Source organism: Podarcis tiliguerta (genome assembly GCF_965153285.1).
Source record: "Podarcis tiliguerta genome assembly, chromosome: 3".
NCBI lineage: Eukaryota > Metazoa > Chordata > Lepidosauria > Squamata > Lacertidae > Podarcis > Podarcis tiliguerta.
Genome location: NC_139536.1, coordinates 95,298,438 through 95,322,285, shown reverse-complemented (window position 1 = coordinate 95,322,285; position 23,848 = coordinate 95,298,438). Strand labels below are relative to the sequence as shown.

At 42.4% G+C, this 23,848-nt stretch overlaps 1 protein-coding gene across 8 annotated transcripts in view; it reads right to left on the bottom strand.

Moving 5' to 3' along the window:
* Positions 1 to 21,413, bottom strand: part of ARHGEF10 (Rho guanine nucleotide exchange factor 10) — a 92,673-nt gene extending 71,260 nt beyond the window's left edge. For 3 of the 8 annotated variants that reach the window (XM_083431436.1, XM_083431439.1, XM_083431441.1), the window contains exons 1-4: positions 21,106 to 21,413; positions 9,932 to 10,026; positions 3,517 to 3,690; positions 2,023 to 2,313 (exon numbers count right to left, since the gene is read on the bottom strand). In XM_083431436.1, coding sequence (XP_083287562.1) covers positions 2,023 to 2,313; positions 3,517 to 3,690; positions 9,932 to 9,971 — 505 coding nt within the window. In that variant the 5' untranslated portion in view covers positions 9,972 to 10,026; positions 21,106 to 21,413. Of the gene's footprint in view, positions 1 to 2,022; positions 2,314 to 3,516; positions 3,691 to 9,931; positions 10,027 to 20,856 lie in introns of all 8 variants that reach the window. The other 5 variants (XM_083431440.1, XM_083431437.1, XM_083431438.1 and 2 more) reach the window with 5 other exon arrangements.
* Between the last annotated feature and the right edge of the window lie 2,435 nt (positions 21,414 to 23,848).

Sequence of the window (23,848 nt, the reverse complement as noted above, 5' to 3'; positions counted from 1 at the left end):
CATTAGCAGATATATATGTCAAAGATTTACAAATTACCTGCTGCTATTGTAGATTACTCTCAATGTTCAAAATAATCCTTGTAGGAACATAGGAACCTGCTTTCTACTGAGCCAGAACAATGGGTCTACCTTGCTCAGTACTGTCTAAAGAAGTTGACAGTGGCTGTCCAGGATTTCATACAAGGTTCTCTCCCTGGAGATGCAGGGGCTTAAACCTAGGACCTTTTGCATGCAAAACTGATGCTCTGCCACTAGAGATACAGGTGAAATTCATTTCAGTTCACATTTAAAGGCAAACCTACCCAATTCACATTTTTCCAAAACAGCATGCAAACCAAAATACAGCACTTCTCTGTGTTTTGCATTGCAGGTCTCCAGCCAAGTAATGTGTACTGAAGTGCATGTACTGGGATGAAGTTTTTATATACAGTGGTACCTCGTTTTAAGAAAGACTCTCCTCCTTACAGAGAGGAGGAGTTGTGAGCAGGAGCCGTTTAGGTATTGGCGGTTAGGCATTGGAATATGTTTGTGTATTGGAGGGCAGGGTGTGGCCATCGCCTACCCCTCCACTTTATGGGTATTCCGGTAAAGGAATCCAGCGGTCATGGATCCTGTCCAACGCCCTTGCTGGTAGCTAGGGCCATGGCACGACCCCTGGTGACATCAGGGAGAGCTTTCAGTTGTATTTGCATCAACAGGCTCCTCCCACTGGTGGTTAAGCCTTGTTAGACTCACCCCTCCCTGAGGGGGTGGAGTCATGCTCTGTTGTTTTATCCAATGCCTAAGCCAATACCTCTCACATGCTGTAATAAATAAAGTTGTGGCCTTTTTTAGCCCATTAACCTAATATACTGTGTCCATGTGTCTTTCTTATCCCCAAGCGGGTGGCGGGTCCTTGAATCACAACAGTCCTGTTTACGAATGACTTGGTTTACAAACTCTGCAAAACCGGAAGTAGTGTCCCAGTTTGTGAACTTTACCTCGGTCTAAGAACAGAATCTGAACGGTGAAAGGGCATCAGTGGGGGGAGGCCTCATTAGGGAAAGCACGCCACGGTTTAAGAACAGTTTCGGTTTAAGAACGGACTTCCGGAATGGATTAAATTTGTAAACTGAGGTACCACAGTATATATAAAAGTGCATATTTCAATAAAAACACCGTTCAAAAATGCATTTTAATAGGGGAAATTGCTTTGCAAAAATGGGTATATTGGGCAAAATCACCTACAAAAATGTGCACATTAGGAGAAATTCGTACTATAATGCTGATGAGTTTGCAAGAGAACTTTTTTAAAAAATGCAAACTAATGTGAGAATGTAGAGAACACAAGGTTGGGAAAAGGAAAAACTGAAACAGAAATTGGCAGATTCACCCATCCCTATGTATCACTGAGCTACAGCCCTTCCCTGTCAATGGAACCGATCCAGACAAATTGCATCTTGGATTACAGCGAGGAACAAACAATTCACTATTTCACCCATTGTGAAATAACCATAGTGAGGCAAAGAGAAGAACAGTGATAGAAGGCTGCAAGTTCCTTCCCTCTTATTGGGTGCAGTCGCCCATAAGGTATCATCTTGGCTGTGAGTTCTGGGGGACTTGCTCCCTGTCTTGCAGGCCTTTTCCCACCTGGCCTGGGAAGGCAGGACCCTGACTGACTCCAGCTACAAAAGCTGAGACAGCTGAACAGACTCTTGGGCTGCAGTAACTTTAGTGGGGGTTGTTGAGTGTGTGTGTTGTTGCTGTTATTGATTTTTTTTTTTTGTATTTTATTTTAGATCTTATTATGATTTATGTTGAAATTGTTCAATTTGTGTGCTTTGATGTTTTATTTATTGCTTATGACTACTTACGTTTGTAATTAGATAACTTTTTGCATGTCATAAGCCTCCTTGAGCATGGTTTTAAACCATGGAAAGGAGGCATGCAAATAAAATTATGTATGTATGTATATATGTATGTATGTAAAGTATCAGAACTATGCTATTGCTTCATAAACGGTGCCTCCTAAAGTTACATTACCTTCTTCATCCACAGACACAGTTCGTATTATGACAGGACTGGAGTATGCTGGCAACAGCAATGGTAAGTTGGATGGTACAGCATAACCGCAGGGCACAGGAACAGAATATCCACTTGGGAGGGTAGGGCTTATACTTCCATCCTGTGGGCTTGGCTCTGGTGACAATGATGGTTCCTTTTCTTGCATTGGTGAAATTGTTATGACAGAGTATGGGTTTACTCTTGGTGGGACCACCTCTGCTGTGCCTTCAGCGCCCGCCATTTTCTCGGCTGCATCCACATTTTCATTCCCTTGAATGAAAACCACACAAGTTGTTGTCAAAACGCAAATTCCCTTGCAGGAACCCTGTTGCAATGCTCTTGCCCTTCAGATGAATCCTCAAAACCCTTCTTAAGGAGATAATTCTGTAGCAACCTCCAGAGACAAGTGTGCTGAGCAGACGAAGAATGGAAGAGAGCAACTCTAAACTGCAGCCTGCCAGATGGAAGATCAAACTTTGGTTTGGGTTATAAATTATAGTGAGCACAAACTATGGTTTGGCATGGTGGTTTTGATTCAGTTTGACAGTTCTGGCCCCTGTAAAGCCATATTCAGCCAATGACCGTCTTCCTACAGCAGCCTGCCATGCCCAACCTGAGAGACTTTGGTGGAAACCATGAGAGGGGACTTGACCTTATTTGTGCTCCTCCTTCTGTAAGATTATTGGTACTTTGGCTGCAACCCAGTGCCTCTGCTGACAGAGAAACTCAACCAGCTTGTGCAGTAAATGATACAGCTATTATCTTGCATATGTTACATCAAGCAAACATGTTAAAGAAGAGTGGAAGAAGATGAAGCAATTTCTTCTTTTTATTTCCTAAGCAGCATATCTTTATATTTTGATATCACCTTAGGCCGGCCTGCACAAGTGTTCATTCTGCATAGAAATGACTTGAGACTGCATCTGCTGGCTCAGGTCCCATCACCACTCTCATGTAAACAGGACTCTACACCCATAGGGACTGCGTAGAATGTAGCACTAAGGAGATCGTTCCACCTGTGCAAGCATTTCAGAAGAACAACAGCACAATCTTCCTCCTCCTCCCACCATTTGCTGTTTGGAGGATTCTCCTGTCCCTCCCCCCAAAAAAAACCTAATTTCAGGAGGGGGAAGTGAGGGGGAAAATGTCCCGTTGAATTAGCAGTTCTTGCATGGGCTTCCACTAGTGGGACCCATTAGCTGAATCTGGTCCTTAGAAAGCCTGTGCGCAATCTGTGCGCTCTTCAAGCACACTTATTGCATGTTGCCTCTTTTATAAATGACACCTTGAAGCTATGAGCTCATGGAGAGTTGCCCATAGAAACTATCCCAATGTTCTTTCCATGTACTTATTTCTGTTTTGAATGAACGTTTGCAGTTCATTATTATGTTGAAAGAGATCTCACATGCTCTAAGTAAATAAATAAAGTATCAGCAATGCTCTCATGGCTTTATTAGGCATGGTCACACGTACCCGTAGAATTCACTTCTTCCTGTTCTGCGTCATTCTTCTTAGACTCTAAATTCGATGGCAAAGCACTTTGCCTGTCTGCTTCTGGAATTTCATCTCCGCTATCAAAGTCGAACTGTTCTCCTTCCTCCTCCTCTTCATCATCAGCTGTGCCGGTTGTTAGTTCGTTTTCTAAAACTTAAAAAACAGACTTTTTAAACAAAACAATGACCACCGCTAATTTAGGTAGACTAGATAGCTCTAGCTGTAGAGTCAATACAAGAAATATTGGACAAATAATTATTAAAAGACAATACAACTCTGGGACATGGATGAGATGACTTCATCCTTCTATAAATATACTGCTGAACTTCTAGCTAACAGGGAAACATTGTCTGGAAATAAATTACAGGAAGCGTACAGACATGTTTTAATTGCCATAATGCCCAAAGGAGGAAAAGATCCAATGTCACTATCATAATGAAGATCAATTTCACTTTTTGACAATGGTTATCACTATACAATTTTTAACAGTATTTTAGCAAAGCTTTTGAATATGATTGTATATAGATATTATCATTAGTGTGGTATTCATCTAAGTTTTCCCCCTAGTAGACCCACTGAAATGAATTAGTAACGTGAGTAAGTGAGATCAATGAGTAGTGGGTCTGCTCTGAATAATACTTGAATTATCACCCTAGTTTTGTGTTGTTGTTTCAAGTGGTCCATGGTGGGGAAAGTTTGGAAACCATTGTATTTGATCATACATGTGGACTAAACAAAGAATTTTTTAACATCTCAGCTGGGAGTGGTGGTAGCTCTGCTACCAAGTTCCACACAAATACACATCTCATAGGACTGCTTTGTACTTCACCAAAGCCCAACATCTTAGGAGAAGAACAGAAGATAAACATACTATCAAAACTTTGGGTTCTGTGATTCATCAATGCTAGTGTTGTCTTCAGTGTTTCAAAGTGTTTCTAAGTTTGTCAAAAGCAATCCTTTCAGCTCTCTCTTCTTCTGAACCTTGACAAAAAAATCTATTTTCTTTCCTTCAAAAACTTCCATGTAAATATTTTCCTTTGGAAAGTGGAGGAAACCAGGCATAAATTTAGAAACAAGATTATTTAACTTGAAGGTAAGAAGAGGTCAAGGGAAACCCACATAAATCTTAGAAAATCTAATTATTATGTAAGATTTTCTCAGACACTCTACCAGCTTGGACACGCTCTGAAAAATTCCTGTACAAAAATTCACACTACTCAACTGTTCAGACTGTCAAAGCAATAAGCTTTCTTGCTATATATTTTGTTTCCTGAACCACGTTGACTCAGCATGCCTGTTAGTGACACCTCTAACACACTGTAAGAAAGGAAGGTCAATATTTTTCCACTTAAAAACTAAAATAATTTTCATTATCTAGCTGCTGTGACATGTTAAATGGCTAAGTTTTCGTGTGCACCATTTAAAAGCTCCTTCTTTCACTTGTCTCTGAACACAAAGCTAAATATCCTATCATCCACATCCTAAGGGGTTGAGGCGACAACCATAGAAGCTCAAAAGCAAAACTTGCTGTTGACAGGAATGCTCATACGCTGTAACAGAGCTGAGCAAATCAGCATCAAGAGACCGCCAAGGAGAAGTGTTACAAGCTCTCAAGCAAATATAGAAATTCTCTGCTGCTTGCACAAGATACGTTATCTTTGTTCACTCTTCCCAAAATACCTCACACCCGGCACTGCTTTCTAAGAAAGAAAGAAAATCAGTGCAGTTTCGAAAGGTTCCATCAACCATCTTAATTCAACTTAAGGTCCAGTCGTATCCCAGCAGAGACAAAAACCCGCTCCATTATCTCAGGAACAAACCTGCAAATGTCTAATCCTGTGAAATAAGCTAAGGCAGATACTGGGGACCTTCAACGCTCATGCAACTCTTTGACAGCTTTTCTGTGGGAGGTTTACCCATCTATTCATGTATCAACATGCAAGACGATTCAAAAATCTTCAGCAATGGTTGAAGGCCCTGCCCATTATATCATTGGCTCAAATTTCTGAATGCAGGTACAATTGAGTAATGCAGTAACAAGGTATGTCTTGTGGTACTGGTTCCTTGTTTTCAAGGGCCCGGGGGCAAGGGGCCCCCTCCGCCTATGAGTCCACCTTTTCACTATTAAGATAATCACTGCCACTACTCTTCACCATTTCCCTGCAGAAAATGCCTACTATGCAGACCCTTGATGCCAGCTCTGCTTCCAGAGAGAGAGTAATACCAAGCCCCTTTCTGAAGAAAGCTCACTCAAAGTCATTCAGACCACTGGAGAAAGTGTTGTACTAGCAGTTATCTTCAGAAATGGCAACAAGCACACAGAGCAATTGAGAAAGCAGTATGTGGCGTTCGCCCTCCTAGGTGTGTGACATCATACTGGGTCCATAAGGAAAGGGTTAACTAATTGTAAAATGACTAACCAATGGGAACCCCGGGGGCAGAGTTAACTGTGTATAAGGTTAAGCACAGAGGTTTTTTGGAGGAGTTAGAGTTAGGGTGGTTGAGAAGACAGTCTGGAGTTAGAAGAGACAGAGAAGATAAGTCTGTGGGTTGGGCTAGTCTGGTGTGAGAGAGGGAGAGAATTTGTTAATAGGTGTTAGTCAACCAGTTGAGATAATCAGTCAGAAGGTATTAGGAAGGTATAGGCCGGTAAAGAAACTAAAGCTAAGGGGCTGACAGGAATATTATCTGAGAAACCATAAACTTGTTAATGTTTGTAAAATAAATATCTTCTTTTTTTGTTCACTTTTAGCAACTGTCTGGACTTAGTGTTTTACCAGAGAGTAACGGGTTGGTGGCAGCGGGGAAGTGAGCACAGTGGTGGCACAGGGATCAATAGACCGTTAAACGTCCGGGGACCCTGTGTGATCACCACACAGTGGTCCCAAAATGGTGTTCTCAAACTAGTGATACTGAGTACTTGCCACTGTACTGTTAGTCTTTTAAAAAAAATAATAAATGAAGAGACGGAATATACCCTAATCACATAACCAGCCAGCATATTTGGCATCGTGAATCTTCAGCTATTCTCCTTCTCTGGCCACATTGTCATGCAGCAAAGGAGAAATTGGAGCATTAAGAAGGCAACAAGAGTGAAGTGCTCTGTCATACAGAAGGAAAGTCGCTCATTCTTTCTCTTGCTGAACACATCCCATTGGCTCTGCAATACTTTGGACTAAATCCTAGGGCTTTATAAGGATTTCTCAGAAGCATTACATTCAGAAAGACAGTCAAGCAGCAGAACAGGCCTCAGACCATGAAAGCAGTGCGGCCATTATTTTTCCTCACAGCCACAGAAACCAAGTCTACAGAAATCTCATTGTTGTCTCTCCCCCATATCACATTTATCATTTGTGTGTAATTTTGTGCATGACCTCATTTATAAAGATGAAGCTTTGTTGCACCAAAGCAGCTTTTACAAAGCACAAGTAGCAACTGCAAATTTTGTGCCAACTCAATGAGAACTTTATGCAAAAACTGTCCTTAATTTTACCAGGCCAATTTACATCCTTCATGCCTGCTATTGTTGGAATCTATCTGTTCCAAAAGACAATGGAGTGTACCTCTGGGAGTGAAGTCAAACTACTACATTAGCAGCAATGAAGCGACATCCTTTGGGCGCAAGCTTGGACAGTGCTTCATGCTTAATCCAAACCATATTCACCGCCCTGCTTGTTTTATCCATTTTCTCTGTCTTTTTCACTGTCTGGGCCATGCTCATGTTTTCTTTGGTTTCCTTCCCAATGTGGTTAAGCTTGAAGGTGTCACTTGTCAGTAGCTTGTTATCTTTTATAATCACGGCTGCCTGATAAAAGGGGAATTACACGAGTCAATATTGTTATGAATGGATTACATCCAGATTGTAGAAATAACCTGGAGAAGATGTCAAGGTCTAGTACAAGCCTTGTCCTTATTTTAAGGGCAAATAGATTCTAGTGAAGAAACCTTTGTCAGACTTATGACACAGAGTAGGGATCAAAATTCCCTTCCACCCAAAACCACAAGGCAGACTTTTTAAAATGTCCACGCTCAAACACAATTGTGAAAGCGCATTTAATGTAATGTGCAGTTTGGAGACATGTAGTTTTATGAACAAATTGCAATGCAATTATCTACGAAGAAAAAAATGGTTTTCCATTCTCCTTCTCTGTTATAAAGGACTAAATTTTAAATACAGTATTGATTATTTACTTTCAACAGATTTATTTTTCCTGGTTGTTGCTTTTCTAAAAGGAAAGCCACAGGATCTGTCTCACTTTCTCTTCTGAAAGGCATCGCTCTATTTCAGACACGAAACAAGCTATTAACAGTTTCCCAAACAAGAGACTATTGATAATTACAATTCAGATGCTGTTCTCATTCATCTCAAACCTTGGCTCCATTTTTATCATCCTTTGTAACCATCCTGTCTGTATGCTCAAACAGGCATTTCTCACAAAACAAATGCAGCACAGACAACCCATTTTACTGTGTCTGCTCACTTTAGGCAATATTCTTACAACTTTCAAAACAAAGCTAGTCACGCAAACCTCTGTTCCTAGATGACACAAACAAAAATTTGCAAGTGCAGTCACCTTCTGATATACAGATTCTATTATTATTATTATATTTATTTCACTTGTTAATCACTGAATCCAAAAGCTAAAAGTCTAAGCAATTTACAAATATTAAGAGCCAAGGCAGAACATAAAAACAGACCATACATTACAATAAGAACAAGGCACATTCTACAGATACATTATATATTATGCTGTGACAAAAAAACATTAAAGAGGTCTTTGTGTATCTTTCTTAAAATTATGTTTAATTAAACCGTAACTAACACATTTATACAAAACATCTCTCCCTCTATCTCTCCAACCCAATACCACCCCTTTAAAAAAAATGCCAGTGTAACTTTTTTCCCTGTGCTGTTTGCCCTAAAACTACAATCCAGCGCAGTGCTATGCATTATACTTTAAAGAACCATGACTGTAGCTGTACCTATGTTGGATGTTGCAGTAGCAACAGTTGCTATCACTAGAGAATCAAAGCTGCTTTGTAAAAAAAAAGGGGGGAGCAGTGACTTATCAGTATGGCCGTAGAAACTGTTCTCTGGCTTGTACATATGGCTCTGCTTGGTGCACATAATATTGTTTCTTTTCAATCGTGCCCTTTGTCTTCTTGCTTCTGAGCACTCGTGTTTTGATTACACTTTGCACAAACAAGAAAGTCAGAGCCTCTCTCTCTTTCACTTTTAGGAAACGGGAAGCTAGGAGTCTCAGAATTTTATTGCATCCCGATTCCTGCTTCTCTCCAATGGAGTCAGGGAGGTGCGTATCTTCACAATTATTCTAGGAGGTAGGTAATCTAGTATGCTTCATTCCTAAACCCTTGAAGTGGCTAGTGACTTCAAGACAATGGATTGGAATGAAACAAGAATGAAACATCCAATTAACACGGTGTTATAAAGGTAAAGGTAAAGGGACCCCTGACCATTAGGTCCAGTCATGACCAACTCTGAGGGAGCAGGCGTACAGCTTCCGGGTCATGTGGCCAGCAGGACTAAGCTGCTTCTGGCGAACCAGAGCAGCACACGGAAACGCCGCTTACCTTCCTGCCGGAGCGGTACCTATTTATCTACTTGCACTTTGACGTGCTTTCGAACTGCTAGGTGGGCAGGAGCAGGGACCGAGCAACAGGAGCTCACCCCGTTGCGGGGATTCGAACCGCCGACCTTCTGATCGGCAAGTCCTAGGCTCTGTGGTTTAACCCACAGCGCCACTAATTGTGCAGCACCTCAATATTTTTAAATGAGTTGACTGTTTACAAATATTCTGATAAATGGTTTTTTTTTTAAAAAAAAATGTTTCACCTAATTCTGCATCTATCACACATGTATTCCTTTCTCTGGTTCCCTCTCAGCACATATGTTTGAACCGCAATACCTTAAGTAGTCAGTATGAACGGGTGTGACTGCAAAATATCAACTCCATTTCAGAAAATAGGTTCGCTGCATTCTTGTCATCACAAAACTGCACATTAATATACGTAACCTTTCGGCATTTAGCACGCGCGCACACACCCACCCAATCCCCTGTTACATTCCATAACAGGAACTGAATTCCAAGCACAGCATAATTCATAACAAATGGGGAAACCATTTTAGAAGAAGTGCTTCAACTCTAAAGGCTGGCGTCAGTGAAGGAAGTCACTTGGTGGAATCTCATCATATTCAAAACACATGCTACAAGCAGGCCCTTATGCCTATGCATTCATTGAGGGGATTGTGCAGCAGAAAGTTAATGCAGGTGAAAATGTGAAAAGAACAGGCAGGCACGCAATCAGGTTAAAAGCAGATGGCTTTTAAAATACAATGCAAACATTGTGATCTTCTCTCTCTCTTTCTTTTTACCTTCAGGTGGCGGCGGTGGAGGGAATCCTTCTGTGTCCATGCTTTTGTGTACTCTCTCTGTTGTGGTTCCTTCTGAAAACACACAATAAATGATCCTGCAGAAAAACAAGAACAAACAAACAAACAAACAGGTATTAATATTATTGAAATTTCCTGTTTGTCAGATGCAACACAGCGGTTCTCAACCTGTGGGACCCTGGATGTTGTTGGACTACAACTCCCATCATCCCTGACCACTGATCATGCTGGCTAGGAATGATGGGACTTGCAGTCCAAAAACAGCTGGGGACCCACAGGTTGAGAAACACTGAGCTAACACAAAGATCTGTACTCTAAGCGGCTGAAGTTGAGCGAGGGATTCCAGCTCTTCTGCCTCAATACTACCGGATAGGAAGAGTTTCATAGTGCAGGTACAAGTTGGCTGCAGTTGCTGGGAGACCTCCAGTTGTTTATACTGGCATAGATGTTACTGAATGGCGCCACTTACTAGAAGCCTCTGCACAAATGCCGCATGGTAGTGCCCGATACCATTGGACAGCTCCACCTCAGCTTGTTGGCAACCACTCACCATCAGCACTGAACCCTCCCCTTAACCCTCCATGTGCAGAGAATGGCTATGGCTTACGTGCAATTAAGAGAATGCAATCTGCACGTTTTAGCAAATGCACCTCTTTCTCTCTCTCTAAAAAAAGAGGGCACTCACAAGTACCACACATCTACCATAAGTCTATAGTTTGCTTGCTCTGCATTTGCATGTTCTTTTAGTATTAAAGTCCTTTTAATGGTGCAGCTTGCTACCAGACCGTTTTCAGTTATAAACAAGACGACTGGGCAAGTCTTCAATTATTTCTCTCCAAGTTCCTTGTAGGGAGAAGACCAGAGCATACAAGAACCCTTCAGAGTAGCGTCAACGCTTCTTTCATTACTTTGCCAAAAAAGCTCTTTCTGACTGTGTGTGCTAAGAATCACATATGTGAATAGGACGTAAGAAAAAGAACCTCCCTTTCAAAGCAAGACATACAGCATGATGCCACATTAAAACAGGCCACTTCACATGCTATTTACATGTAGGGGAAAAGTATGCACAGTGAAGTCTGTTTTGGTGTATTTATGTTCACGTCAGAAAGCCATAATGGCTTTCGACAGCTTCCTGCTTACATGTACAGATGGCATTTCAGATTCATGTGTGTGATCTTCGTGCATTAATACAAGCAATGTTAAAGCATAGTTAAGGCAAGTATGCCAACAACAAACCATGGCTTATTTTTGCTAAAACCATAGTTAATAAACCATGGTTAAGTCACTGGCCTGGATTCACATGCAACACTAAATCTTGATTTAAACTAAGGGTTTATTTAAACCATGATTTAATGTTACATGAAAACCAGGCCTAAGTGTACATAGATTACCCTACTCAGCAGTGACCATCTTGTGGGGAGAAGTATTATGTGTACATAATTCTTATGCAACAATGCAGCTTTGCTGAAGTGTTGATGTCTTTAGAAGACAACTGAAGGCTTTTTAACGCTTGAGGTTTTTAACGCTTGATGTTCTTACTATATTTTTAGATTAGGCTGTAAGCCACCCAGAGTGGCTGGGGAAACCCAGCCAGATGGGCGGGGTATAAATATTTAAATCATTATTTATTATTATTATTATTATTAAGATGTAATGAGCAACTCTGTTTTACTTTTGCATTTCTACCACAGATGGCTCATATTAAATGTCTTCCTTTCGACTATTATTCCTTTCTAATAGGATATGCACAGCTGAAGTTCACAGCGGAGGTTTCTTTTTATTAAACATCTTCAAAGTTGAATACATTGAAAATAAAGAACCACTTGTTCCATACTGCAAGGGTGTTCAGATGCCTCTCTGCAAAGGCAGACAATGAGTTCCATCCAACCGCACTAATGTTTGCAACACTCTTACAAATCTTGAGAGGAAAGTGCTCAGTCGTCAGTTTCTTTTTAAAGTCACATAAAATGGCACAGTGGCTCGGGTGGCTTGATACTGCGCTGGCAATACACATTACAGTGGTACCTCGGGTTAAGAACTTAATTCTTTCCAGAGGTACGTTCTTAACCTGAAACTGTTCTTAACCTGAGGTACCGCTTTAGCTAATGGGGCCTCCCGCTGCCACCGCACCGCCACCACACGATTTCTGTTCTCATCCTGAAGCAAAGTTCTTAACCCAAGATACTAATTCTGGGTTAGCGGAGTCTGTAACCTGAAGCGTCTGTAACCTGAGGTACCACTGTACAAGCATCCTACAGAGGGAGGTAGCATGTGTGAATGCTACTCTGTAGGAAACGTATTTACTGGGGAGAAAGCCCCACTTACCTGTATAGCACTGTAAATATGCTTAAGACCATGATGTTAAATTCTTCAGATTCTATTCCACTTGCTAATCCTCAAATCTCAGTCACTTGCTTGTCTACATTCCGTCTATCTGGCTGGCTGCTACTGTGGGAATTCATTGGGTCGTCGTCCCCCCCTTCTTTCCCACATATTATGCCATGATCCTTTATTAATGCTGCAATCTTATCCAGTGGTACCTCTGGTTACGAACGCTTCTGGTTACGAGCTCCGCTAACCCGGAAGTAGTTTCTCCTGGCTGCGCACTTTGCCCCAGGATGCAAGCAGAGGTCGCGCACTGGAGGCGCCATTAGCGAAAGCGCGCCTCAGGATAAGAATGGTTTCAGCTTAAGAACGGACCTCCGGAACGAATTAGGTTCGTAACCAGAGGCAACACTGTACATACTTACCTGGGAATAAGTTCCACTTAACATACAAGGAGATGCGTTAAGGGTTTAATAATGTTTATTTCATTTAAGCATTTAAAAAAAATAATCACTTAATTTAAAAAGGGATCTAAAGCAATCTAGAGTGGTACCTCGGGTTACATACACTTCAGGTTACAGACTCCGCTAACCCAGAAACATTACCTTGGGTTAAGAACTTTGCTTCAGGATGAGAACAGAAATCGTGCTCCGACGGCATGGCAGCAGCAGGAGGCCCCATTAGCTAAAGTGGTGCTTCAGGTTAAGAACAGATTCATGTTAAGAACGGACCTCCGGAACGAATTAAGTACTTAACCCGAGGTACCACTGTATATAAAACTGCACACATCCTTTTCCCTCCTTGCTTTCCATTGTGTGCTTTGCAAGTTGAAATTTCTGTGGCATCTTTTTATCATACCAGTCACAGCCTTCCAGTCGTCAAAGTCCTATGGTGAAGCACATGCACCATTTTCAATTGCTTCAAATTTCTTCCATTCCATCTCCTTACCCTATTTTACAGAGGCTGCTTCTGCTCTTTAAGGTACCTATAGGCCAACAGGATGGTGTATTCTTTGCAGGTTGGTGCTAATGTCAATCTCTAGTTTTGAAGATCCATAACTTTTTGCTGTTATCTTGATTACGTTCTTGCATTTTTATTGTTAGATCATGTAATGAATTATCAGTAGGCTGTTTAATTTTGTTATAAAGTGATTCATATGAGATGCTTGCATTACCCTATTGATCTATTTAAATTCTGTTGCAAACTTACATAAACTTTTTTTGAGGTTGTGAACTGTTTTGAGCATGGTTTACCATGGAAAAGCACCATGCTGTTCAAATAAAGATGGCAGCACAATTATTTCAATAGTTGCATGCTAGAAACAGAACTGTTGCATTGTAATGATTATGATTAGTGCGATTTAAGACAAACCTGTGAATACCGTATTTTTTGCTCTATAAGACTCACTTTTTCTCTCCCAAAAAGTAAGGGGAAATGTGTGTGCGTCTTATGGAGCGAATACAGGCTGTGCAGCTATACCAGACGCCAGAATAGCAAGAGGGATCACTGCTCAGCGATCCCTCTTCCTGTTCTGGCTTCTGAGATTCAGAATATTATTTTTTCTTGTTTTCCTCCTCCAAAAAGTAGGTGCGTCTTATGGTCTGGTGCGTCTTATAGAGCGAAAAATATGTTATATATCTGTTTTACACAAACTGCATGACTGCTTCAGATGGATCTGGGCACTTCACATCCACTTTAAAAAATATAGCAATTGAAGGAGTTCCTGTTATGAAAAATATCCTAAATATCCCATCCATAATATGGCAAGTACATGATATGAACTCAGCCATTTCATAGTTCGTACTACATTAGACTTTAATCTTATACTTTGGAATAAGTGATCTGTTACCACCTGAACTTCAGGGTACACCAATTATAATGGACATCGCTATATCTCTGCTAAGGTTTCTCTATTTATTTCAAATTGTTCATGAAAAATCTTTCATCACTCTAGAAAATAGTTCAAAGGCTCTTTTTTCCTACCATAAGTAAGAAACAGAAAGCAGAACATAACCTTGAACGTTACCATAATACCCAGATGTTTGCCTCAAGAAGCAAACGCTTTGTACAATACACCAAGTAACTGCAACATTTTCCTCTAAACATAGAACCTCTGTTCTATGGAAGACAGTGTTGCTTGTGCAGTCACCCTAGGTTCGAACCACTGTGTTGTAACTAGTCACTGCTTCCCAAAGCCTTTCTATCGATGCGACGAAGGATAAAGCATTATGCTAATATGCAGACATTTCTGTGGCTACGAACTTCAACTTTGCATTATTTACATTTGTTCATTCTATAAAGGCAAGTATTTCTTACAAATCCCCAAGAATACATTGAATAAGGCTGTCATTCTATGCCGGGCCAACATGAGAATAAATCCCGCTGAAGTCAATAGGAATTGTTTTCAAGATGACATGCACTGGAAGGCATGCTACAAGCCCACACATGGTTTAAGTCAGCTTTGTTTTAAATAAGCTCATATAATTTTTTCTTTTAAATGGGGAAACCTACAGTGGTTGACATAGTCATTCAATTGAATACTCTCCAGTATTATTTTGTTGTGCTGATTTGACCGTTCCATCAGTGCAAACATTTCTGCTTGCCAGACAGGATGATGGAACGGTCAAATTAGCAACCCCCATGTATTATTCTGGGGGTTCCCCCAACCTCCTAGAGCAGATTTAGGTGAAGTGGGGGGGTACATGGGGGGGGGAGAAGAGAGGGAACTATCTCATTGCACTAGCATGCGTTATTTTGTTAGCTGCTGCTAGCAAAGCAGGTTAACAAAACCCAACCAAATGCTTCAAACTGTTTCTTGCTACTCAAACACTGCTCTTACATTGATCCAGTGTGAACTGATCAAACATCCTTGTTAATGTGCACAGTGTAGACTGTGAAATCCCCAGTTCAATCGCATCATCCCCACCACATAAACACAAGATGACTGTTTACTTATTTGAAAATTTCTATTCTTCTCACTGGGTGGATGGTACTGCAGAGTATCATCAAGGGTTATCAATAACCTACACGAAGTACTTTGAACTTCAGTATTTCTACTATCAGTGGATAATATGGCCTTCATCTCCCACCTCCATTTCTTTTTTAACTTTGCAAGATATTAAGATCATTGGCTTCTACGGTTATCACCCCTCTGTCTTCATACAGTAACTGTACGCTGTGACATTTATTCCCAACTATTCCAGCCCAACCTTGCAAAGCATTTTCTGGTAACATGACTAATCCCTTTCAAAATCAATATGCCTTTTGTTTAAATTGTAGAAATATTCAGGCGAGAGATAGCGCACTGTAAGGGACCCTTATGTGAAAATATTCAGGAGAGAGTGTATGTTGTAAGGGAAACTGTGAGCCCCGACAAAGGGACTTCAGTGAGTCCAGTGCAATAATTTTTTATTTTTTTTTAAATCTTACAGCACAAGGAAGTTCCTCTCACCTGCTACCCCCCCCCCCCCGATACATACATCTTAAGATTCATGTAGTCCCATAGATCTAGACAGGGGTCAGCAAACCTTTTCAGCAGGGGGCCAGTCCACTGTCCCTCAGACCTTGTGGGGGGCCGGACTATATTTTGGAAAAAAAATATGAACGAATTCCTATGCCCCACAAATAACCCAGACATGCATTTTAAATAAAAGGACACATTCTAGTCATGTAAAAACATGCTGATTCCCAGACCATCCGTGGGCTGGATTGAGAAGGCGATTGGGCCAGATCCAGCCCCCGGGCCTTAGAGCCTACCCATTATCTGGCACATATCCCAAACCCACAAACTCAGACTTCAGGCCCATATAATTCAGTTCCTCACGTATTCTATGGCACAAGAGGCATGCTGCAGATATCATCATTCATGATTGCCATGTCTAAGGCTTAGCCACGAACATCCCTGTAACTCTAGCAATGCCTCTCAAAAGATCTCAGCCTGCAAGTCATTTAGTACCTTACATTACTCCCCACCAAAACCTCCCCATGTCTGAAAACGTCCACTGCCCACTTACAAATTGCCACTTGTTAAGCTGCAACCCTTTCCACAGTTCTCAAGAGCCATGGAAGTTCTCAAACCCAGGCTCTGTCCTGCAGCTGCCTCAGGTACCTTCCTTCTACACGCCTTTCTGTAGCTTCCCAAAGAGCCCAGGGGATTCAGTTACACTTCTATCAAACTCCTTATGGCCCTTTAAGCAACCTTGGCTGCCTTTCCAAGGTCTACAGGCTTCTACTAAATCACACTGAGCAAACATGTTGGATGGTGCACAACTAATTTACTCCATCTGGGTAAGTTTAGCCTCCAAAAAATATATCAAGTCTCTGCCCTTTACCCACAACATGCCAGTGGCAGTCTACGCAGCCAAGCAGTTAAACAAAGGGACAAATAACCCAGATGGAAGGTTCTCTCTGCTGCTTACAGGGGAATGCTGAATACATCATTTTACCTCAGCTTGTATTACAAACCTTGGATTTCACTGAGATAATGAAATCCAAGGTTTGTAATTTTTTATCTCCAAACAAAAGACTGATTTTCCTAAACTATAACAGGCAATTATGTAGGAAAGATTATGGATGCTGACAGGTATGTCCCATTCCCCAAAGGAACTATGGAAGCAAATGGAATTAGCATATTGGGATTTTCTGAAATATGTTATTTATCTGAAGCAGAGCAGAGCCAGCTTGGTGTCCTGTAGATGGAGGTTTGGTGCTCTCCCAACTCCTATCCATCTCAGCCAGCACAAAAATTAGTTACGAATGACTGGAGTTGTTGTCCGAAAGATCTGGAAGACACCAGGTTGGCGGGTAGCAATCCCTAAACCACAGGTAAGATTAACTACAGTCTGTTCACATTTACACATAACAAATCACAATAACCTGAAAATGGAGGCAGAAGCTCCTGATCTCTTCCGTGCACTTGAACCATAGCACAGGGATGTGTGTGTGTGTGTGTGTGTGTAGCATGGATGCCAAAGACTCATTCACATAATGCTTAATTATGGTTCAGCATGAAGTCTTAACGCAGCCAATGTATTTGTAGCAGTGTTTTACAATTGCATTATTATTACAATATATGGCAAGGTACCTATTAATAGTATCTGTGGACGATATAGCACCCTTTTTTAAAAAAAGGCAATGTAGGTCATATTCGTTTGAAAGAAACAACCAGATCAGCTGTATTCTGGAGGAAAGCCTGAGTGGTTTTTTTGTAATTCTTCTCAAATTGACCTTGCATGCATTCATTTCCTAAAGTTATTTGCATCAAGATTTCAAATGGAATGGCTAAGTAATCAAAACACACTTCTCTGTAGTTAAGGCTAGCAGACTTCCCCACCCCCACCCTGAATATAAATCTTTATGTCTCAGGGTCATCAGTTACTGCTTTGTGTGCCAAGTGATGGGTAAATATTAGGGGGGAAATGTCGCCGAACAGATTATTCATCAGTTGTCACTTTGTCACCTTTTCAAGCATCTTTTTTCTGATCACAGTCAAAGGTGATATAACTGGCTCCCCGTCAGCTACGGCTATAGTACAGCACACACTTCATAGTAAATTCATTAAAATCAGAGACTTTACTTCTGCAAGTTGGTTCTTATCCTATACCAGCAGTTAAAGAGAAGTAGAGAGCAACGCAACATCAAGGTCACATTGATTTACATATTGCAACTCTATTTGCTCCCGTCAGTGGCGTAGCGTGGGTTGTCAGCACCCGGGGCAAGGCAAGTAATTTGCGCCCCCTAACCCGGGGCAAGGCAAGTAATTTGCGCCCCCCCCCCGCTGCACTGTCCATCCCCCAGATAGTCCCTCACTCTCTCTCCGCACTGCACCGCACACCTGGCACCCTCCCCTTCACAGTGGGTGGCGACCCGGCGGCTCGGATCAGATTCGCACAGCCAGCACTGCAGTGAGAGTGAGTGAGTGAGTGAGCCAGGTAGGGGCAGAGAGCTGCGAGTGCGCCCCCCCCCCCCCCGATGTTGCGCCCGGTGCAGCCGGCCCCCCCTGCACCCACCACGCTACGCCACTGGCTCCTGTGAAAGGAAAAATCACAACTTCTGCAACTTTGGCATTACTGCTCATGTAAATAAATTGCCCACATGAGTATTTTAAGTGCAAGTCAGCTGACAACATATCAAACCCAACTGAATAAGCACACCTAGGATTGAGCTGTTAGCTTCACGAAAGGTTAAAGAATGTACAGTGATACCTCAGGTTACATACGCTTCAGGTTACAGACTCTGCTAACCCAGAAATATGGCTTCAGGTTAAGAACTTTGCTTCAGGATGAGAAAAGAAATCGTCCTCCAGCGGTGCAGCGGCAGCAGGAGGCCCCATTAGCTAAAGTGGTGCTTCAGGTTAAGAACAGTTTCAGGTTAAGAACGGTCCTCCAGAACGAATTAAATACTTAACCCGAGGTACCACTGTATACTGGGCAAATAGAGTCCTGGTGCTCTTAGCCTCAATTCAGTAAAGAACAGGTCATTTATGGCTGTTAGAAGGAGGTCTTAAACTTAGTGGGGGGGGGGACATAGCAAGGCTAATGAATATACATACTTTGACTGTATTGTAGTTCCTAGCAAAACAGAAATAATGTATGTCGAGAGAGAAGATTGAGCAAAATATATAAGACGGCATGGTCTCCGTCTTCAGTTTTAAAATTAACTCCACACTGCAGATCAGAAGAAAAGGATTGTGAACCCTCAGAGTCATGTACATCAGAAGACACCTGTCTGAGAGTCACTTAATAATCTCTGTTACCAAACCAACATCTTGAAATAAGAAGGAAAATGCTTAGAACTGCTGCCACAGGACTTCAATAACAAACTCCTACAGAAAAGACCAATGTAGCAGCAAGCTTCTGGTAATCCTGGTTTAGCATATTAGTACAGTTTAGGGAGACATGGTAAGTTAATGAAACAGGCCCAATGAATGAATGAATGAATGACCCATTTTCTCTGTGCAATCAAAGTGAGGATCTTCTCGTGCAGACTTGGCAGTTTATACTAGACACAGGTGAGTGACCAGTGGAAATAAATTAATTAATTTTATAGCATTTGTAGGATGCCTTTTAAGAGGAAATACTCTATAAATCAGCTTCCATCATAAAAAAAAAATTAAAATTCAACATGTACCAAGTTATCCAACCATTAAGGTGATGCCTGTAGTTCATGTTTCAGGATGCTATAGCCAGCAGCTTTTTCTGCAGACTACAAAGCAATCTTTAATCATCTCTGCAGACACAAACTGGTTAAAGTTGCACAATTGACAGAAACACAGTGTCTTGATTTAGTTCTTGCACCTTACATTGGCACTGCTATGCTGCAGAGGCATTCCAGTTAGGTGTGTATTAATCCTATCTTAGGTAGGTTTACTCAATGCTGATACACTTTGTTAAATGGGACTTATTTATATATAAACATTCTACAAGCTATATGCATGTCTTGATTTTAGTAAGACTTGGGCCACAATCTGGCACAGTTAAATATACTTAAACTGACTTATTTCAGTGGACTTCAGTACACCCAACTCTCGACTGGATTGCAGCCAGAGAGAAGTGTGCATGAAATTAAAATCCACAGATTTAATTCAACAAAATTAATTGTTTTCTCCCTGACTCTTTTTTTGAAGTTATTTTGTTTGTGTCAGTTTACATAAACATCTTACAGCATCGTAAGTCATCTATCATGTATCAAACCTCAGAAAACCCTTAAAAAGTTTCTAATGCATGCCTTGTAAAACTTCCCTGTCTGAGTAATATAGGCAATGCAGATACTTATAAATATAAAATAGCCACATATCTTTTTCATATACTTTAATGTATTAGGCATAGATTAATATTTAATTATGCATACTCAGTAGGAAAATGACAAAATCCTATGGGTGGTATTCAAGTTTCAATCAGAGTAGACCCACTGAAATTAATGGGCCTAACTTAGTCATGTTCATTAATTTCAATGGGTCTACTCTGAGTAAAACTTAATTGAATACCATCCTAATTTACTAAAAGTTCCTTATGCACAGTCTATTCCAGTCCCAATTATTCCAAGCTCTTTCTCAGTATATTGCACGATTCCCTTCCATTTATTTAAGGCTTCATAACATCAAACCAAATTTTATACTTAAAAATAAATAAATAAAATCCCAACAGTTAGCTAACAGCGTCTCTCTCCTCCAAGTCCATTTCTTCGCAGACCTGCTGAGCCAACAAAAAAAGCCACGAAGCGCTTTGCATCTGTGCAGTGCGCATATAGGCATTTTTGGGCCATGACACCACCGATTTCTGAATCCAGAAGAAAGCTCCACACCCACTCGCAGCTTATGAATCACTACTCTCCGTGGGGGGATCCCAAAGAGGGGTGGGGTGAGAGAGGGAGGGAGGGAGGGAGGGAGGGAAAGGGAGCAGGGTGGAGAGGCTTCTCCTCCAATACAAAACAAGCCTTCCAACTTTTCTCGCTGGCAAGGAAACAGAAGCAAGATGCAGGGGGGTTTTTTGGGGAGGGATGGGGCATGGGGGCACCTGCCTGCCAAGGAGGCAGCAGTTGCACCGCAGCAGCGCTTCGGAGTCCGGACCCGTCACTGCACTTACACGAGCCCTTTTTCTTCTTCCTCCCCAGCAGGGCGCGCGAAGAAGCCCTCTCCGCCGAGATGCCCAAAGGCGCACACAAAGAGCCTCTCAGGCAAAGCTTCGAAAGCCCTGCCCCTTCGACTCCTGCTTTGCTTCGACGACAAAAAACACCCCCCTTTTTATTTTTTCACCTTTCCAGTGTTTCTTTCTGCGCCTCAGGCCGGGGAGAGAGAGGGAGCCAAGCGCTGCCTGCCGCCTCCTTCTCCTTACCTCACTTAGCGGGTGCCAACTCGGACGCCCCTTCGCAGAGGCGCGCGCGCCCGGAATATGGATACAGCATTTCCCAGCTCATCCATCCACACACAGGATACCCAGCCTTCAAAGCTGGGAGCCCCAGCTTCCCCGTGATTGGAGGGAGCAGGCAGCAGTCGCGGCTCTCCCGTTGGCTCCCACGGCTGCCAGTCTTTCTTTTTTGTCTTTCGCCCCCACCCTCCCTTGTCGCTGGCGAGGGAAAGCGCCACAAACGCGCAGGGAGAGAGTTGGGAAGAGCCGCCCTCCGCTCCCTCCCATCGCATTCCTTACATTGCCCACGTGACGCGCCTATAATTGCTCTCTTTTGTACAGCTGTGCGGGGTCGGGAAGCTGTCAAGAGTCGCCCATAGACGGAGCTGGGGAGGAGAACAGGCCAGGCGCACGCACGCACTTGCGCGGCCAACTCGGCCGCTGTTCCTGCAAGGCAGATGGAGCAAAAAACAAACAAACTAAAAAGCCTCCATTTTAGGCGTGGAAACCCATCGGTCACCTCCCCGCAGCATCCCTGGGCTGTTTCGTCCCAGCAAGTTTCCTCTCCAACGGGTGGGGCGGAAAGTTAGGGGAGCCCCTATTAGCAGGTGGAGTTGCACTTTTTAAAAAACACCATGACAAATTTAAGCGGAGAAGCTTTGGCTCTGTTGGTTAGAGGCAGTGCCGGATTTATTTATAAGCTAAACAAGCTGTAGCAGGCATAGGCAAACTCTGGCCCTCCAGATGTTTTGAGACTACAATTCCCATCATCCCTGACCACTGGTCCTGTTAGCTAGGGATGGTGGGAATTGTAGTTCCAAAACATCTGAAGCGCCAGAGTTTGCCTATGCCTGAGCTATAGCTTAGGGCCCCACTCTCTTGCCCCCCCACCATAATACTACTTCTTAATTGTATTTCACTATTAATATTATACTTCTTAATTGTATTTCAGTTCAACAATTACTTTGATAAAATACATACAGTGGTACCTCGGTTTAAGAACAGTCCTGTTTACGAACGATTCAGTTTATGAACTCTGCAAAACTAGAAGTAGTGTCCCGGTTTGCAAACTTTACCTCGGCCTAAGAACAGAATCCGAATGGTGGAAGGGCACCGGTGGTGGGAGGCCTCATTGGGGAAAGCGTGCCCCGGTTTAAGAACGGTTTCAATTTAAGAACGGACTTCCGGAATGGATTAAGTTCGTAAACCGAGGTACCACTGTATTTTATTACATGCAAATTAGGTCCATAAATTACCGTATAGCATATATTCAACACAAAAAACAGTGACAATTTGTTGTTGACAAAGGACAGCCGGACATATAAAGGGCCCCATAACCTTCAGTAGCTTAGGGCCTCATCAAACCTAAATCTGGCCCTGACTGATGCTGATCACGCTAAGGTTGCAGGCTCAATCTCCATATGGGACAGCTGCATTTTCCAGAATCTTAGCATTGAAAGGGACACCAAGGGTCATCTAGTCCAACCCCCTGCAATGCAGGAACCTCAGCTAAAGCATCCAGGACAGATGGTCATCCAACCTCTGTGTAAACACTTCCCAAGGAAGGAAAATCCACAGCCTCCCAAGGGAGACCGTTCCACTGTCAAACAGCTCTTACTGCCAGAAGGTTTTTCTGTGTGTTTAGTCGGAATCCTTTTTCATATAACTTGAAGCCATTGGTTCGAGTCCTACCCTCTGGAGCAGGAGAAAACAAGCTTGTTCCCTCTTTCACATGACAGCCATTGAGGTTATTGAAGATGGTTATCATATTTCCTCTTTTCCAGGCTAAACATAACCAGCTCCTTCAAGGACTCCTTGTAAGGATTGCTTTCCGGACCCTTGATCATCTTGGTTGCCCTCCTCTGCACACGATCCAGCTTGTCAACATCCTTCTTAAATTGTGGCTCCTTGGGGCAGCTCCTTTTGAAAATGCCTCACGTCACCTACACATTCCATCAGTTTGCCTCGGAAGCAATGTGTTTTGGACACTGTCTGCACCTGACCTTTTTTTAAAAAAAAGTTTCTGCACTGGCTCTTTAAAGACGGCACAGAAACAATCATGTTTTACTTGTGGTAAAGCTGCAGAAGCTAACTAGGTTAAAAATAATTGCTGTGCCAAATCCTAAAAGCCCAAAGGGAAATTGAAGACTGCTTCCTATGCTGTTTTGGGGTGCTGTGTGATATTAAAATAATAACAGATTGACATATCTCTCTCCCACCCTCCATTATGTTGGCAGGTTCTCTGCCTTTCAGAGACACACAATAAATACCTGGCAGGTGCAGCAGTGCTTTTCCTATTGTTATACACCTCCATGCTAAAAAAGCTGTGCCTGCTGAATTTTTGCATGCCACAGCTGCTAAGGGCACAGAGCCTCTGTCCAAAAACGGGGTAAGAGTGCCAACAGTACTTCTATTATATGGGCACAGCTGCCGAGGCCTCTCTTGTCCCACCCAGAGGCTGTGCCTCCACCCTACGACAGGACTCCCTCTGATCCTGGGCCCAAGCTATTTAAAGCTTTAGTTGAAAAGGTAAATCACCAACACTTTGAATTGTGCCCCAAACAAACCAGTGCGGCTGTTGCAGAATCGCAACAGCCCCAAAGCAATCATCCATCCATTTTGGTCCAGATTGCAGCTCCTATAAACTCCTTAAGACTCTTCAAATATAACCCCCCTGATAGAATGCTTTCCCATAATCCAACCTGGATGTAACGAAGGTCAATCGGTCAGA